Here is an 18,564-nt window from a genome sequence, read left to right as displayed (position 1 = left end):
TGACCAGCTGGTGAACCCACTACGCTTCGGCTGACCCTCTGAACAGCAGCCTCTGGGTAATTGCTATGGCAATTAAAAACGAGAGCACTCCATAAGCACTAGGTGGCTAGCTGACTCGCGCTATAAGTGATCGTGATCGAACGGGAGACGTAGCCCCAGGCCCTCCAATCATAGCAGTGCCCGGATTGGGATGGGTTGAGCACTCGTGAGAAAGAGAACGCCAAGGATCCCGCTTCGTATTTGCCCCCAGAGTGTGGAGTGGCTGCTAAGCCGGGGCAATCGACAGCTCGTGTTCCGCTGGGCTTCATTGTGATGGAGAGGAGATGGGAAACATCGCAGCACTATTTGCCTCTGCGTCGCAGTGCGACCCCCTCCAAATATAAGAAGGAGGTTGTCTACGCCGTGAGGACGGGACTGTTCTAGGTAGGTATCTTGCCATCAAGACTGAAAACGACAACACCGCTACCACAACTTCGGAAAGTCTAGAATCTCTCAAGCAACTCTTAACTGAACCTTCACCATGCGCTTTGTGAGCACTGTTTTGGGTCTCGGGCTCGTTGCCCAAGCCTGGGCGCACCCTGTGGAGGAGCCCTCGCCGCCTGTCCAAGTAGCACATATGACCTTCCACGGCGGGCCGGCCTCGTACGAGCTCGAGGTGCCAGCCGACGGCACGGTGGTCTACACTGGTATGACTTGACTCTGTGTCCCGCGACGATTTCCGCGAGGAGAGAGACACGCGTTTCCGCTAACCTGAGGGCGCGCAGAGAACGACCTCATCATCAGCATCATCGACACGCCGGACTACAACGCCATCTCGCAGTGCACGTTCAACACCGCCGGCGAGAAGACGCTCGTGAACAGCATCGACACCCGGACGGGCCTCCAGTCCATCATCGTCGGCCCGCCCCAGCCCATCATCAGCGTCAGCTGCGTCGGCACCTGCGTGCCCGTGTACGGGATCTGCTTCAACAACGGCCAGTACGTCGGACCCTGCTGCAACGGCTTCTGCGCGGCTACGCGCTGCCGCCCCTGGAACACGGGTTCGTCGTAGGTTTCCGCTTATGAAAGCGGTGTAATGGAAGGGGGTGGGAGTTTGGGTTGTCCGGAATAAGACCTGGGTAGGGTTTGGAGTGTGCGCATGTTCAATAATGGTCTATTTGATGAATGATGTGACGACGAGTCGACGAATACCGATGGGGAAATAGCATATGTTTAAAAGTAATCAGGATAATAAATACGCTCTTTAATATCTACTCAGCGTGTGCCAGTTTGGGGATAATAATAGAGCTTCGTGCTAGTGACAATCTCAAGCCTTGTACCAGTTCGTAGTTGTCAGTATCGAAATATTTCTCGTGGCTTTATTAGATGTATTAGGTAGATAGCTCCGTAAACTTGACTATTATATGCCACAAGAGTACGTTCATTACTTAGCAACTAGAGAGAAATGTTTTAGATAATCGCTGTGAAACAGCCAATTGGAATGCATAGCCGCTTATAATAACCCGATGAGACCATTCAAGACGTTCCAACTCGCTTGTGAGCATCGACCCTAAGCCCCTTTACGGCTGAACTTTAAGAAAGCGGCATAATTGAACATATTCTCCATTCCATATAGTTATTGGTGTAGGCGCGCAAGCACGCAATCGGTTACGTATAGCTACAGGGTAAGCCCTGCCCTAGCGAGGGCTAATCGGGATATAAAAGGTACGTAAAACGGCTCTAAAAGGCTACGTAGATAACTATAATTTAATTAATTATTTACCCGTTCCTTAGATAGCTATATAGTAGTACCTTATACGTTTCGTAAGGTTATTATTACGTTATTTTATTATTATTTAACTACTTACGCTACGGAAGTAATTAGGTAACGAAAGCTCCGATAAACGAGCGGCCCGGGGTAACCGTATAACTACGATTAACGGTAGAAAGAGATTATCGATAAGTTAAATGATTAAATCGCGAGGATAGCTACGAGGATAGCTACGAAATTATAAGATAAAGCGGCCGAGGAGGGAACCGAATAAGAAACTACGTAGGATATCGCATTAAAAGACTTCCGTAAGAAGATACGTAAGGAGCTATAGGAGGACTTACGTAAGACGACCGAGTATATTAACTAACGTATAAATACCGTAAAGTATTTCCTTAAGGAGATAATAGCTAAGCTAGAAATAATAAGCGAATAACGGTAAGAAAGCTATCGCTAACCTTAATAAGACGTCGCCGATTTAATAGAAGAAGGCGACTTTACCGACGCTAACGAAAGTAAGAATAAACCTTATATTAAAGACCTAGAGATTCCGAGGAAACTAAATAAGTCGGTTATAAAGACTTAACGAATCTACGGTAAGGACTACCGTAGAAGCCGCGAGAATAGCCGCTATTATCGTACCTCGCGTTTAGCCCGGCGTAAGAGCTATCGCCGCCGAAGCCGTAGCCTAAGTAATTCATTAGGAAGCTTTTCCGATAGTAACTCCGATTACGGTAAACGACGTAGCCGGAAGATAAGGAGTAAGAATAAAGGTACCGCGTTTAAGAAGGACGGTAGGATTAACTAAAAGAAATTCGTTTTTAATCCCGATAAGAACGCTTATCTTAAGGGAATTTCGAACTAAAGCTTATATCGGGATATACTTATGCTTTTTATGGAAGAGGTAAGGTATAAAGAAGGAATAAAACTCGACGAATAAAACGAGATATTCCTAGCGAGAGTAATCGCCGGGACCTACTAGGATTAACCCTTATAATTAATAACGAACGTATACTTAGGTACGAAAATATTAAAGATATTCGATTAAACCTATGCTTTTATAGGAAAGGCTCGTTAATAAGAGCTATAGGAGTAACTTATTAAAATAAAATATAACGATAAGAACCCGGTAGAGTTTACGTTTAAGTAGTAATTAGTCGTTCGTTAATATATAAATACCGGCCTCGTAATCGGCGAAAAGTAATAAATTACGATATTCCTTAGCTATATATAGGATAAGGTAGCTAATTAAGTTAAGATCGTAAATATTATAACTAGAACGAAACCTATAAACCTATTAAACGTATTTAATAGCTTCCGCGAAAAGTTCCGTAATAAGATTAATAAGTATAAGGATAATAAGAGTAACGGCGGTAATAATAATTAAGTTAATAACGCTTAAAATAAGGAAAAAGGTAAGAAAAAGAAGCCCTCGTAGAACTAATAAGGAGAGTTCCTCTGCTTTAATTATAAGGAATATAAGTATAAGGTTAAGGACTACCCGAAACCGCTAAAGAAACGAAAGGATAAGGATAACGGCGGCGGTAATGGTAACGGCGATAGCGCCTCCGGCGGATTAAGGAGCGGTTCGAAATAACCGTCGACGTAATATATTACGTACGTACCGTATACGTTACTTTAATTCGGTTATTACGATAGCGGAGGCGGGGTATATCGAACGAAGATAGATACGGTAGAGCTTTTTAGGCTAGTAAACGCTTATAACGAATTACGCCGTAAAAAGGACCCTAAATAAAAGCCTATCCTTATTAACCCCGATAATAACCTAATTATAGCTAACCCGCTAAAAGGCGAGCGGCCTATAGAGCCTTTAAGAATTAACTACGGAGTAAGGGCTAACGCTTATAAGGATTACTTATTCTTCGATATAAGAGCTAACGTTTACGTTACGAACGATTTAAGAAATTTAGACCCGAGAACGGTAATAACGTTATTACCGGGTTACGTTATTAATACGGAAGGAGGCCTTATAAACGTTATAAAGATAAGTAAGGCTATTTATTACCTTACCGGCGACGACGGGGAATATAACCGAGCGTAGTTAAATTATACGTTATTTATTAACTCCTTTTTAGTTAAGATCTTCTCGGGAGAGTTATTTTATCGTAGCGGAGGCTAATTAAATAAAAATAATATTATAAACCTTAACGGAACCGTTTTAACGACCCTAAACCCTAAGAAACGAGGTTTCCTATTATAGGAATATAAGAAAGAGGAGCCGAAACTCCTTCCCTTTAAACGGTACTAAGGGAACGCGTTAGGGTACTAACTCGGTAAGCTTAGCGAGATATTATAAGCGATATTAATATAGCTAAACGATAATATCATAAAGTAGCTAATACTATAGTATCGCCGCCTTTATTACCTTAATACGGAGAGACTTATATGAATTATTAAAAGGTCGATAGGGATCGACTTAAACCTAGTACTTATAAAAACGGTACCTTATTACGCGTATAATCGGGTAAAAATTATTAGGATATCTTCGAAGGACCTTTAGAAGCGTACCTAGATCTCTAGGGAGATTACTTAGTACGACCTCGGAAAGTTATAGCCTTTATCGATCGAAAACTACCGTTATTTTATACTAATCGTAAACGACGATAACCGAAATAAAGAGTTTATTTAATATAAGTCTAAGGGAAAGGCTTAATAAGTATTAATAACTTACCTTACCCGAGTTTATTAGTTACTCGAGGTATTACCGAACGTCTTAAATAAGAGCCGACGACGGATAAGAATATTACGCCTTAACGGCGGCCGAGAGTTCGGTATAAACGCTATCGAGTAATTCTATAACGAAAGGGGTATTACGTTAGATACCTTTACGTTAGATAACTAATATTAAAACGGCGTAACGGAAAGAAATATACGCTTCCTATAGGACGATGCTAGAGTAATTTACGTTTAAATAAAGATCCTTACTTACTTCTAGGATTACGTCCTCGTAGTAACGGCGTATACGATTAATAAGACTAACGTTTCGTTCGTAAAAAAGCTTACGCTATACGAGAGATTTATAAACGATATGGAGCTAAGAAAGAACTATAAACTTAATAACGCGTATCTACGTATCGTCGGTAGTCGTTACGTAGCTTATATCGATAAGAATTATCGGGTAGTTTCCGAGAAGATAGAACTACGTAAAGCCCGCGCCGTTCTTATGGGTTACGAAGGGAAGTATAACTACCTAGTTTAGCTCGTAGAAGGAGGTCGTTTCTTAAAGACGCCTTACGTTATCTTTTACGAAGAATTAGGAGATTCCGAAGAGGCCCTAGACCTAAGAAACGTCGTTAAGTCCTTGCCTAAGTACGTTTAAAAACGGCTACGGCATCGGAAGAAGATCGCGGCGATTAACGTTCGTAATAAGGATAATAATATCGTCGACGAGGACGTTATAAACGAGGATAAGGATAAGATACGCCTCCGGAGAAGGCGCCCGAAGAAGAAACTACCCTAGATTTATATACTAAAGGTACTACCTAAGTTAAATAAGGTACGCTCCGCCTTAGCGCTAAGCGGCTCGTAAGAGAACGAGTTAGAAGGAGTATCTAAAGGCGAATAAGATACGCTTAAAATCGCGTTTAAAATCGCGCCCCGAGAGGAGCTATATTATATTAATACGCTTATTACCGTACCGTAAAAGTAAAGCTATAGGTAAATAATATTAATAACGGCGGGCTTATTTAAGATAAACGAAAACGAACCGCTCTTTAAGGAAGTAATAAAGGGACTAGAGCGTAATCTTTAGACCTAAGCCGTTTTTAAGGAAATCCGAAAGAACCTAGAACGTAATACGTTTAAGTTTATATAGCCGAGCGAGGTAGTTAACGGCTATCTTATCGACGCTAAATAAGTTTTAAAAAAGAAGTTCTTATTTAACGGAGATCTCGATAAGCTAAAGGTACGGATCTACGCCCGAGGATTTATATAGAAAAAAGGCATCGATTATAACGAAATTAAGGCGATAACGGCGAAGGTAATATCGTAAAGAATATTAATAGCGTTAGTTATTATTTATTAGTAATATATCCTTTAGATTAATTTCATTACCGCTTACCTTAACGGGAAGCTAAACGAAAGGATCTTTATAAAGTAGTTCCTTATATTAAAGGAGTATTTCGAGGCTTATAAGAAAGAGAAATAAACCTATAGTTACGACGAATCGAAGATTATCGAGTTAATTAACCCGTTATATGGCTTAAAATAAGCTAGAGCCGCGTAGTAATAACGTATAAAAGGTATCTTAAAGAAATACGGCTACGTCCTATTAACTTTAAACGACGTTATTTATATAAGACCCGGAATAGAAAACGTAATCGCCTCGTATGTAAACGATTTCTTATTATTCGGACCTAAAGAGGAACGACTTTATAAGCTCGCGAATATAATTAAAGAAAAGGTTAAGGTAATTAACTTAGGAGACGCTAATTAGTTTCTCGGGGTCCGGATAAAACGATCGTTTCCTACGGGGAACGTCCGGCTCGATTAATAGTAATATACGGAAAAGGCTTTAAAGGAACTTAACTACGGCGATACGAAGCTATACCCGTTACCGTATAACCCGAAGAATCGGGACGCGGTCGTACCGAGAAAGGCTAACGATAAAGCCGACCTACGAAAGGTTTAAAAGTATACCTCGTTAATAAGAAAAGCGAACTTTCCGATATATATTACGAGGCCTAATATTAGTTACGTAGCCTCGACCTAGGCGCGTTTTATAAATAATCCCTTATAAGAGCATTAAACGGGAATTAAACGCGTAATACGATATCTTAAGGGAACGGTAAGCCGAGGAATCCGGTATCGGTAATTAAACGAAAATTACCCTTATAAAGAGTATAACGAGATAGGTTTTTACGGTTACGTAAACTCGAACTACGCGGGAGATATATTTATAGCTAAGTTAACGAGTAGTTACGTATTCTTTATAATAAAAGCCCCGATCGTATAAATATCGAAGCTTTAGTCGGTAGTCGCGCGAAGCTCGGGAGAAGCTAAGTATATAGCCTTATCGACGGCGGTAGTAAATACCGCGTAGATACGTAATTTCCTTACGGAGTTAAGCGTAATACCCGTAGGCTTTATTACCTTACGATGCGATAGTACGACGGCGAATACGTAAGTAAAGAAAACCGCGATAAATAAGTAAAAGCGATATATCCGAAAGAACTATTACTACGTAAGATAAGAGATAAAAGAGGGGTACGATAAGCTAAGATACGTACCATTAACTAAAAACGCGGCTAATAAACTTACGAAGCCCTTAGAGGCGAAGGAATACTAGAGGTTTATTAAGTTATTATATCTAAAAGACCCGTAATAGCCTTACTCCTTAAACGAAATAAGCATATAAATAAAGCGACGAAGGAGGAAAATACTACGGAATTAAGGCCTTACGTTATTTAAGAGCCTAACGATAGCTTTACCTAGGCTAAGAAGGCGTATAGGCGCGTAAGTACGTAATCGGTTACGTATAGCTATAGGGTAAGCCCTACCTTAGTAAGGGCTAATCGGGATATAAAAGGCACGTAAAACGGCTCCAAAAGGCTACGTAGATAACTGTAATTCAATCAACTATTCACCCGTTCCTTAGATGGCCACAATTAGTACTTAATTTTTGATTCTTGGATGAGGGACGAAAATGATCCAATTGTTGAATTTCAAGTCCTAGTATTTCGACGAAACCAAGCCCGCAGGTTCAGATCTAACCTGGTGATACATTTTCTTAAAAGCTGACATTCGGTCTGTAAGAGACGCCCAAATCAGAGGCCCAAACACAACTTCACCAAGTTGTTCCTCGTCACGATGAACCTACATTCTGGAAATGCTGACAGTATTCTAGATGCGAAGAGAGCTGGTGGGATCCTTGCCAACTATCCCTGGACTACTTTGGCCGGCATAACACCAACCAAGCACATTGCCGAGATCGTCTTAGTTTGAGGCCAGACACGGCAAACAAGATCTCTATTCTTGGGTAGCCGAAACTTCTGTCGGGCACTGTGCATGAGAGGTGCTTGCTTGGTTGAAACAAACAAGTCTTACCCGGTTTCAGTGAGCCAACTCATGTACATCTATTCCTGCGTGCTGCCTTTCTCGTGGCTAGCCCGACGGAACTTCCGGGAGCCACTCGTGTGATTCACTTGGTTCTTTCCGATATCCCGTGCCGTTGCCAAGCTTCTGGCTATCCGAGACCGCGGAGATGAAAGTTACATGCCTACATGGAAGACGGGCGTCGGCGGCGGCATATCGTGGCTCTAATGTGCGAAACCACGGATCTAATACATGCTTTCGCTGGGTTCACGGTTTGAAGCGTGTTGCTGCCTCGGCATCCAGGAACTCACTGCTCCCCGTCTCCTCGGGATGTTGGTATCTGATCGCTGAATCCAAGCGGTATGCCCCTGAGCGGCGCTCTTATTAAATGGGTAATTTGATGTCTTGTTGAAGACAGGGCTGCCGGTTAGATCCGCCCCCGCTAATGGGAGCTAGCTATAGCTAGTACGTAACACCGGCGACACACATAAGAAACTCGACATAGCAAATTCTTAGTTAGTTACTAGTTGTTGTTGAGTTTTAACTTGGGTAACAAGCTTATAACTCTGGGCGGGCTGGTGCGCATCGAGTTTTATAACTGGCCCCTACATGTAGACATGTTGCAATTCTGCGAAGATACCATACCACCTTACACAGCGGGCGTAAATACGCAGTGTATCCATATAGACTATGTTGTTGCTGTGGATTCATGTCACTGGATGTAGTACTTACAGAACAGCAATAGGTTTGTTAAACTTCCCGTTCTACGTATCACGGTCTCTCCCCCATAACATGTACCACTAAATGTAAAGAGAAACGGGTTCATTAAGCGAAGGAGAGCAGATGGTAAACTTCTCATAATAACTGCTACCTAGAAAGACGCTGACTACAGCGCAGCCTACACTATATACGTATATTAACGACGGCCTAGGGCCCCCCGACCACTCATTCCCCTCCCCCATAAAGAAGACCTTATAAGCAGGGCTAAAAGGGGAAAGGAAAGACAATCTAAAAGACCGCGGGCGCCGCTATCATCCAGCCTGAATGCTGAGAAAAAGTAATTATTATCCTGTCTGATATCATGCCTGCCGTAAAATCGTATGATGTGGCTCACAAGCGAGATGGTGATGTCAAGAGCTCAGAAGCAGTCGTTTGGCGACCTGGCACATCCTATAAGCTCAGGGGCAACTCGCGGAACAGAATACCTCTGGCAGCGACGAGTGAGTAGGGATTACAAGTGAAGATAATGTAAAATTACATGCCCAAGTACAAGCCGCCCCTTTACGCCCTCCCAAGCTGTGTTCTCATACCCTAAGCCAGTAGCCATTCTCGATATCTTATTCGCCCTCTAACTCGGGATAGTCTGGGAGCTTCAGGCTCGCCACCCTGGTCTCCATGGAGGCCTTGCGGTCGAGGCGGAAGTAGGCGGCGGCGCTGGCGCAGGCGTGCAGCAGGCCGATGCCGAGGGGGGAGCGGGGGAGGAAGAGGTAGTCGAAGATCTGGGCGCCGCCGTGGCCGGCGGTAGCCAGGGGCCGGAACCGCTCCTCGTAGTTCTTGGCGCCCTGGATGACGGCCTCGGAGCGCGACACGCCCGCTCGCGCGCGCAGCGTCGCGATCTCGCCCGCCAGCACGTACGCGCCGACCAGGCTCCACGTGCAGCCGAAGCCGCCGGCGGTCTGGCAGTACGCCGAGTCGCCGAGCAGCACGACGCGGCCGCGCGACCAGCCGCCCTGCGGCAGCCGCACCTCCTCGAACGGCGTGCAGTACAGGTCGTCGGCCTCGGGCGCGTGCCGCAGCGCCTCCGTGAACCGCCGGCACTCCCACCCGCCGTCCTGGTACAGGTCGCCCCACGCCTTCTTCAGCTCCGCCAGCGCGCCGGACTGGTACGCCGCGTCGAGGGGCGGGTACTTCCCCCGCATGATCATGTACACGCGCGTGAGGTCGGCGCGGTCCTTGCGCGTCCCGACCACCCGCGACACGTCGCGCCCGGGCAGGTGGCAGAAGGTGCCGCGGTCGGAGTCGCCCGGCGCCGCGGGGACGCTGAAGTAGCCGATGTAGCTGCCGCGGCGGAAGCGCGGGTCGGGGGCGCCGGGGCCGAGCATCATCTTGCGGGTCTTGGAGGCGGCGCCGTCGGCGCCGACGACGAGGTCGTAGTCCTCGCTGCGGCCGTCGGCGAAGCGCACGTGGACCTTGCCGTCGGGGTCGCGCTCGTCGTCCTGCGTGAAGGCGTCGACGGTGGCGCCGAACAGGTGCCGCACGTTGCGCCGCGTCTCCGTGAGCCCGTACAGGATCCGCACCAGGTCGCCGCGCATGATCTCGTACTCGGACGTGAAGCTCTGCATCCCCGTCCCGCTCCGCTCCGCCGGGAAGAACGCCTTGACCCGGCCGCGCACGTCGACGAGCTGCGTCCCCGCTTCCGGCACGCTCGCCGCCCGCACCGCCGCCTCGATCCCCATCTTCTGCATCATCGGCACGCCGTGCGCGCGCAGGTCCACCTGCTGCCCCGTCGCTCTCATGTTCGGGGAGCGCTCGATGAGGGTGATGTTGGCGCCGATGCGCGAGAGCCAGTAGGCGAGCGTCGGGCCCGCCACCCCGCCGCCGATTATGAGGACTTTCAAGGGATCCATGGCGGCTCCAGTTCAGCTTGAAGAAATGAAGTAAGGTTGACCGCGGAGCACATGGAGGAGAGCAGCGAGTTGATGACGAAGGAAAGCGATCTCCCTCTTCGGTTGTTCGTTCGTCTGTTCGTCTCGGCCGTTGTCTTCGTGTCCCGTGCGGCATCGTTAAGTCCGTCCCCCGCCATGGTCCGATTGGCCTCACTCCTCCGCTGGTTGACATATCACTTAGGTACAGCACCTGACTTTGGATCTTGCCTCTGGAATACGTCTCGGGTCTGATCATTTCATCCCTGTATAATATACACTGTATTTTTATTTGCGGCGTACAATACTGTTTAATGGACAGCCGCCTAGGACTGCCACACGCCCTTTTAATAAATAGCAGACGGTGAGTGATCACCCCTTATCTTGCTTTATTACCGATTGTAGACACAAAGATGCCATCGTCTAATAACATTTAATTTCCGTACTGAAATCTGAGGGGCATTTCAACACGCCAGAGGTTTAGCGGTAGCGACTGGAATATGTATTGCCAGTAATAGTCCCTAGGTATCCTTAGCATACGCATCCTTCCATAAACTGTTTATAATACCTTCTCCCCGAGTGCTGGCGCATCTTGCGATGCCGAACCCCCTCTAGCATTGATTCGATAGCAACGGCCAGTGCTTCTTTACCATCGTTAGTCTTGACTCAATACTTGACGTGCTTCTCGTTCCCTCTATATCTGCCCCCGAGCCTCCAAAGAGGGCGGGTATAAACTCAGAACTTCGTACTGAGGAGAAGCCGGATGTGGACCTCCCTGTGGGGGTTCTATCCTGAATTGCTTTCGCAGCTCAACCAATATGGAAATGGAAACAAGATCTCGAGGGGTGGGGCAATATGATAACGCCACGTTACCATGCCGTCACGACGACCCGCCAGTCGAACTCGTCAAGTAGTCCCAAGAACCTATCCGTTACACCACCCCCACGAGCTCACGACGCACTGAGCGTCCCCGTGGGAAATTTCTGACCTTAGAGATTATTATGAAACACCTACCTTCACCGATGGGTCTCCTGGCACTGTTGGCAACTATGAAGCTGTTGTCGAGTTATATGCTTAGGTGGCTGCATGGATCTAGCGACCGAAACCAAGCATGTACGCTACTCGGCTTTTTACCGCCGGGGTATTTCGACTCGGAAAGCCATCGAAGGGAATTATGTGACCTAAGAAGGAATCCCTAAGTTTTGTGAGGTCCTAGTTGGTGAATGGCCCGACCAAAATACGGCAGCGTTTTGTGTATTTACTGTAGTGATGCTGGCAAATATAATAACGTGGCATAGAAGCCGGTGCCGAGATCTAGTATTCTGTTGCGCAATATAAGTATAACTGGTTGGGAACCCTCATATCCCGTAGCGGGAAATGGGCGCTCATATGTGCGGTCCCCGTCTGCCATGCTATCCAGGGGGTGGGTCAGCAAACGGCTGGATACCCAGAGACGAACGACACGGGATTCATTTAAAACATGGCTCTGAAGTGCTGGTATACATTGCTCCCCATGCCGTAAGGTGCGGCATCGTCGTCATCCACCGAGGGAACATCGGTAGGGGTCAGCTGGCTATTGTTTTGGCCCATGTAGCCCTCGAATATTCGCGACATTTCGCTCGACATGTGATGGCCGTTCTGGACGCCGCTGAAAGACGCGGGCTCCCCCGACATGGGCGATGGCTGCGAGCCATAGCCGTGGCCCATTGGCGGGACAGCTCTCGCCTGTTCCGTTGCAAGTACGGCCTTCGTGAGCGCAGCCGTCGAATGGGGGTCCTGAGCCAGACCCAGACGGGGTGCCACTTCTCGGAGAGACTTGATGGTGCTCCACAGGCGCTGCGACACCCACGACTTGGACGACAAGTCCTTCACTAGCTCGAGGGCCATGTAGAATTCGTGACGACAGGATGCGCTGAAGTTGACCGGGGCGTGGCAGGAGGCGAGGAAGAGAACGGAAATGGCCGACAACAGGAACTGGTGATAGAAGACCTGTATCTTCCGGTAGATATTGGTCGTATTGTTCAAGTGCGTCAAGTAGCGTATAGTATTCTTGGCGAGCTTGACAACACGCTCCGCGAACTGCATGTTCTCCATGATGCTACTGTGGGTGTGCAAGACCGGGGTGTAGAGCCAAGTCCGGATCTGATTGAGGCGGAGATACGTCCAGATTTGTAGCCGCTGAATATCGTACTCCTTTTGGATATGCACGGGAGGGTTGAGGTATCTAGGCAACGCTTCCCAGTTGGCTAGTTCGAGCTGGGTTTCACGGGGCACCTCGGTGTACCACTGTTTTATCGAGCAGTCGAGTTCTTCGATGTCGGTTGGCCGCACCCCCAGGGCCGCATTCGGTTCGAAGTTTCGGACGATCCGCCAGACCCGTTCGCTTAGCTTCGAGTAGTTGATCATGGCAATGAGGTAGGGGTGCGAGTCCTTCACATAATAGTTAACGACAATTAAAGTAGAGGTGCCGGTTTCGGCTGGAAAAATAGGTTGCGATACTCACGGGATACGGTAGTTGGGGATCAATCTCGACGTCCGGAACGGTATACGGCAAGCCGGTGCCGAACGCCCACCGTCGGTCCAATACGTAGGCGGCCCAGAAGGTATTGGTTGCATTTTTGCGCTCTTCCTCGTCGCCGATCTGTCGGATCGCGTCGCGTCGGTGAAGGCCGAGCTCGAAACAGAGACGGGTAACTTGACCCATCGTCCGCCAGGCGAGAATCTCGTCGTTGGCGAGAAAATAATAACCGGCCTGAAAAGATTAGCACGTGGCTCACGACGTTGGCCCGCGTGTGTGCAGAGGGGAGAAAGCATGCGATCGCAGGAGGGCAGGACATACCGTGAGGGCTAGTAGCGGCATGTTCTTCACATCACTGGGTTCGGACATCAATATTCTGTCCATTATTGGCCGGACGCTACTGAACAGCCTCTGGCCCTTCTCGCTATTCCCGTGCTCCTCGACCTGCAAGGCGCAGCACACGATGATCTTGAGCAGCAGCGTATTTCGGTCCCGGATGCCAACTTCGTCGCCATACGTGGAAAGCACAAAGTTCCTCCTGGACGCCTCCATCCATGAGGCCAGGGACCTGGCGTGGCGGATGACGGACTCAATCTTAACCACGGGATACATGAGGCCGACCTCCTCGTCGTGCACCCGGCATAGACGCACCAACTCGTCCTTGTCAAACTCCCACAGCGGGTCTCGCGGGACGGACTGGGCCGTCGCCAATGACGGCAGCTGCGCCGGCTGGTTCGGAGACGGGGCCGGGGTGTCTTGGGTGAGGCCGTCGGGGTCACCGCTGTCGGACGGGTTGCTGTAGCCCATCTTGTGAAGGGTATTCTTGGCAACATCGAAATTGAACCGGGCGCTCGTGGGCCCTCGGAAGCCGGGATGGCGCGGGTGGGGCACATCGGCAGCTCGGTACGCGGGTGTGATGGAAGGGATCGAGGAGGTCGACGGAGTGCTCGAGGCAGAGGGCAGCGCGGGCGGTCGGTCTTGGATAGGGGCGAAGCGCAGAGCCTCGGACCTCAGGGCGTTCATGCTGGCGAAGAGGGCGTCGACCTGCTCTTGCAGCTGATTGACCTTGGTGACCATGTGCTTGAAGTCGTCCGAGTCCTTGAAGGAGTGGGAGCAGCAATTGGGGGTGTAGAGGCACTGGAGGTTGAGGTTGCCGCATCGTTGACACGGCGTCTCGCCATTGCATTTGATCTTGCGCCGCTTGCACTCGTTGCTAGATTCGACAACACACACACACAGGCACTGAGTCAGCGCGGCCAGGTCTCGATCGCGTCGCGACGGCGCCGCATTGCCGCACTGCCGCGAGGACACGGGGGGGGGGGGGGGCGGTGGCACGTCGTAAAAGCACCAACTCACCAGGCTATGGAGATGTATCTGTTTCTCTTGCTCCGCTGCTGAGGGCCCTTCGGAGGCGGGGATTCGTCGACGCTGTTCTTCCTCTTGGCGCCACCGCTCGTCGGCGCGGCGGCGGCGGCGCTGCTCTGTTGTTGCTGGGAGTCTGGGGATGCCGGTGGTACCGAGGCTGGGGTCTCAGTCAGAGTGGTCAGGTATCGCACCTCGCCAACTTGGTTCTCGAAGAATTCCATGATGCCATGCCTTCGGATTGTCCGCGGCGCAGCTCCGGCGTTCTCTTCTCCGTCTTCGTCTTCCGCGGCTGGTACTGGTGGCACTACACCGACAGCGCGACGTCGTCAGCATCCTGTTTTGGGGGCCGGGAGGAGTTTCAGGTCAGGAAACGCTACGAGGTGCTGGTTAATGGCGGCATAAACGAGAAAAGCCAGAGGGCCCCACATCCTAAAGATGGTCAAGGATATAACGTAGGATGGGATCAATTCCATCATTCCCTACCGGTTAGCAGAGGAGGCTTTAGTAATCCCTCTTCAGCCACACTCCGGTATGTGCATACATTATCCCTGTTGCATTAGCCATCTACCTATTACCTGAGGCACCTAACTGCCAATGTTACCTATGCTACCTACCTATGTTACCTAACAAGCACGCATATCGCACCCTATTAGGCATCTTCCATTTTCACCCTGTCGTCGTGCCTAGCCATGGCAATTTGTGGCGGCCTCCGCGTGCGCATACACACCTGCGCTTACGGGCTACACTTGACGCATAGTACACAACACCACTGCTCCTCCTCCTCTGTCGAGCAACCATCGACCCTTGATGACTCGCCTCCCTTGGTCGTTTTTCCACTTGACCAGCCACACCACCACTATTTCTGGAACTCAGATGCGGGGGGACGGAGGGGCACCCGAACCCGTAACGATCCTCCCGCTAGCTAAAGACCCAAACCGTCGACCAAAGCAGAATCCATATTCGCAAAGCTCAGGCTTATGGGGACCACCTCGTTGTTGGCTAGAGGCTTAGGCTGATTGGTCGGGGAAGTGTGTCAGAGGCGCCGTGCGAGCAGAGGTTATCCCGACCTCTACCCTATCAGACCGTGATACCGCTCCAGGCAGGACATAAACAACTCCCTAGGTGGGACGCCATCCCTTCTTGACCCGCCGTTTATTGGACTGAAGCTCTGGCTTCCATCGCGTACTTACTGCGGTGGAGCTCATACCCGTGTTATCGGCTCTCGTGAGTTTAGCAACAGGGCTACGTTTCGTGACGAGACTGCCGCCCAGTCCCGCTCTCTCCTGGGTCCAGTCATGGCCCGAAGGGTAGGCATCGCTACCCGAGCCTAGGGTCCCTCTCCCTGGCGAATTCTTGGTTGTTGGTGTGAGGTTCACCACAGGCGACGCAACGAAACCCGAGACTTTGGGACGGCCCACGAAAATTCGACATTCTAGGGATGAGGTTCTGTCTCGTAAAGCGGGTTCGATATCTTTTACCAATCTATGCATACCTACGTGGTCATAGACAGGCATTGGTCAGCCCATTATGCAACCCTTATGCCTCAACCGATCCTATCCCCCCCCGCGTCGTCCAGTGGACCACTACGCCGGGGCGGTGCTGATACTGTGCTGTGCTAACCCAGGCTGGAGCCCCGGACAAATGTCCCCTCCTAGCATCCGTATAAATTTGAGGGACGCATCCGCCTAGTTCGATATCTTACCAGTAAAGCATTATAGTAGCTCACCAATCCAATGTCAGCTGAGGAAACTCACCCAACGAAAGGCGAACGAGGATTTGCTTCACACTGCAAAGGACCATGAGAGATGCTGTGTGACGTCTGCCGCCTAGGACTGGAGGGCATCGAGGATCCCACCAAGACCAGGAGGCTTGGGCTGATCGAAGATTTCCCCGAAATACTAGAACGAGATTCTTGGGATCCTAATAATAAAAGTACCGACGCAGGCCTCGGTGTGTATTATAACTATAATGCGAAATGCTACTACTGCTAACGATCTGCAGAGGAGCCAGAATCGGATGAGCCAGAGCGTTATATCTTTGGTCACCACGAGAACTATGACAGCGTATTACGGTCCCAGCAGCTCGGTTGTGTTGTCTGTCTGCAATTTTCTGAGGTTAACGACCGCGATGATGTGAATCCTACATTTGCGGCACTGGGCTACTATTCCGTATTCCGCGTGTTGAGCTGGTCCCGGTGTGACGCAGGCGACCCGGTGATGGCCGTGTACTGTGGCGATCCAATGGACGAAACCTGTCATGACATGGTCCCACATGACGGTAAGAGTCCCTTTATGGAGGCGGGGAATCCTAACTAAATAGCAATGTAGAAGACGACATCATCAACCCTTCTCTCTCAACTTCAACCTCGGATGCGCAAACATGGTCCTTGGTTGAAACGTGGGTAGACAGGTGTCTGACAGGTCACGAATCATGTCTTCAACGTGATTCTACGCTCTTCTCGCCAACCCGCCTTCTCGAATTGCGGGATATAAATGGCGAGAAGTCATTTCGGCTCGTTCACCGCGGCGAATTCGATCCTCAGGAACGATATATTACTCTTAGCCACTGTTGGGGTCCCGAACCGGCTTCGAAGAAACTACGACTTCTGCAGTCGACTTCTGACATGCTCCGAAAAGGCCTTCCCGTGTCTACTCTCCCAAAGACCTTCCGGCATGCATTTGAGATTGTCGAGCGATTGAAAGTTCGCCACCTATGGATTGACAGATTATGCATTGTCCAAGATTCCGCAGCCGACTGGCAGGCGGAAGCGTCCACCATGCAGACCATTTATCACCACGGGCTCATAAATATCGCGGCACTCGGCGCTCAGGACGACCAAGCAGGTTGCTTTTTTGACCGCGAACCGGCGCTTATCGCGCCTACAATTATCAACATATGGTCCCGAGATGATGATGCGTCATTCTCCTTCCGTTTCGATGACGAAATGGAAGCGTGGAAGAACGATTTCAAAGGACAGCCTCTGTTATCGCGCGCCTGGGTTCTCCAGGAGCGAATTCTCTCAACTCGGAACCTGTACTTTGGCAGTAAGCAAGTCTTCTGGGAATGTTTCGAGTCGAATCACTGCGAAACTATCCCGAACGCTACCTTGGTCTCAAAGCCCAGAACACGCCCTGCGGGTGATTTGAAGTCCGATAAGCGTGGGTGGAAGCCTTTGATAGACCCTTGGACGAGAAGCTCTGAACGGTCGGAGACGGACTGGCCGGCTGCTGTTCAGAGTTATTCCAAGTGTGACTTGACGTTCTCTCGTGATAAACTCGTCGCTTTGTCAGGCCTGGCAAAGCATATGGGGGACGCCATGGTGACAGATCGCGGGCCGGGGTATGATAATTACCTCGCTGGGCTATGGAAGCACATGATGCCGAGGAGTCTCCTATGGGCGCCAAAAACACAAGGTCGTCCTGTATCGCCGTACCGGGCACCTTCGTGGTCATGGGCCTCTCTGGACGGGGATATCAGTTTTCTGGATGACTGGTGTAGCGACTGGCATGTGGACGTTCTCGAGGCAGAGATCACGCCACGAGGTCAGGACCAGACGGGCGAGTTGGCTGGAGGTACCCTCACCCTGAGAGGATATCTCTGCATGGCACAAGGCATGGAGCGGTGTATTGCAGAGTCAAATGGACGCGATCTATATACCATCGTCGGCTCTTATCACCACCCAGAATCTCATATCCCCCTAGACTTTGGCCGTCATCGCCTCTACATACAATTCGACACTCCGGACGACATTCATGATAACGTGTTTCTTCTTTTCATCGGTTCTAGTGCCAGCCCGTCCTTCTCGATTGTCAATGTATACGCCTTGGCACTAGTATATACGGGCGGGATTCGGTCGTCTTTCCGCCGTGTTGGTTGCGCGTGGGGAAAAGAAGATTATGATACTGAAGATCCTCAGTACCTAACGACGCTTTTTGAAGAATTCCCATTCAGCGTAGTGAAGATAGTTTAGGATAGACTGTACATGTCATCGAGATGCCATAGCGCTTCAACCAGTGAGACATTTTGTTGGCTGATGGGCGCGAATAATTGCACCGATCTAAAGCAAAAGCCTGCATTGACAGCGCGAATGGCTACTCGCAATGTAGGAAGACCTTGTCCATCATGCTTCTTCTACAGTATGGCTAGACGTATACCTGTGTAATGTTAACTATGCTGCATATCTTGTCCCGTATCGGACATCCGAAATACGGGATTGAAATAATCACCATCACGGG

The 18,564-nt window shown here is 49.5% G+C and overlaps 4 protein-coding genes across 4 annotated transcripts; 2 read left to right on the top strand and 2 right to left on the bottom strand.

Annotated features, from left to right (window-relative positions):
- The first annotated feature begins 37 nt into the window (after positions 1 to 37).
- GGS23DRAFT_586457 (uncharacterized protein) lies at positions 38 to 1,391 on the top strand. Its single transcript, XM_051517439.1, has 2 exons — positions 38 to 686; positions 765 to 1,391. The coding sequence occupies exons 1-2, from the start codon at positions 521 to 523 to the stop codon at positions 1,049 to 1,051; spliced, it is 453 nt and encodes a 150-aa protein (XP_051368002.1). The 5' UTR covers positions 38 to 520; the 3' UTR covers positions 1,052 to 1,391.
- Positions 1,392 to 8,644: 7,253 nt separating this feature from the next.
- GGS23DRAFT_586453 (uncharacterized protein) lies at positions 8,645 to 10,673 on the bottom strand. The gene has a single exon (XM_051517438.1). It carries the CDS (start codon positions 10,429 to 10,431, stop codon positions 9,142 to 9,144), a length of 1,290 nt encoding a protein of 429 aa, XP_051368001.1. The 5' UTR covers positions 10,432 to 10,673; the 3' UTR covers positions 8,645 to 9,141.
- A 1,109-nt stretch (positions 10,674 to 11,782) lies between these two features.
- On the bottom strand, positions 11,783 to 14,774 carry GGS23DRAFT_328490 (uncharacterized protein). The gene is made up of 4 exons (XM_051512941.1): positions 14,321 to 14,774; positions 13,286 to 14,177; positions 12,950 to 13,198; positions 11,783 to 12,876 (listed from the first exon to the last, which is right to left on the bottom strand). Exons 1-4 carry the CDS (start codon positions 14,548 to 14,550, stop codon positions 11,920 to 11,922), a joined length of 2,328 nt encoding a protein of 775 aa, XP_051368000.1. The 5' UTR covers positions 14,551 to 14,774; the 3' UTR covers positions 11,783 to 11,919.
- A 1,215-nt stretch (positions 14,775 to 15,989) lies between these two features.
- Positions 15,990 to 18,460, top strand: GGS23DRAFT_328306 (HET-domain-containing protein). The gene is made up of 3 exons (XM_051512940.1): positions 15,990 to 16,279; positions 16,331 to 16,606; positions 16,657 to 18,460. Exons 1-3 carry the CDS (start codon positions 16,135 to 16,137, stop codon positions 18,297 to 18,299), a joined length of 2,064 nt encoding a protein of 687 aa, XP_051367999.1. The 5' UTR covers positions 15,990 to 16,134; the 3' UTR covers positions 18,300 to 18,460.
- Positions 18,461 to 18,564: the final 104 nt, after the last annotated feature.

This window comes from Durotheca rogersii (genome assembly GCF_024521655.1).
Source record: "Durotheca rogersii strain YMJ 92031201 chromosome Unknown GGS23scaffold_34, whole genome shotgun sequence".
Lineage (NCBI taxonomy): Eukaryota > Fungi > Ascomycota > Sordariomycetes > Xylariales > Xylariaceae > Durotheca > Durotheca rogersii.
Note: the sequence above shows the minus strand (reverse complement) of the source record. Positions and strands in the feature narration are given on the sequence as shown.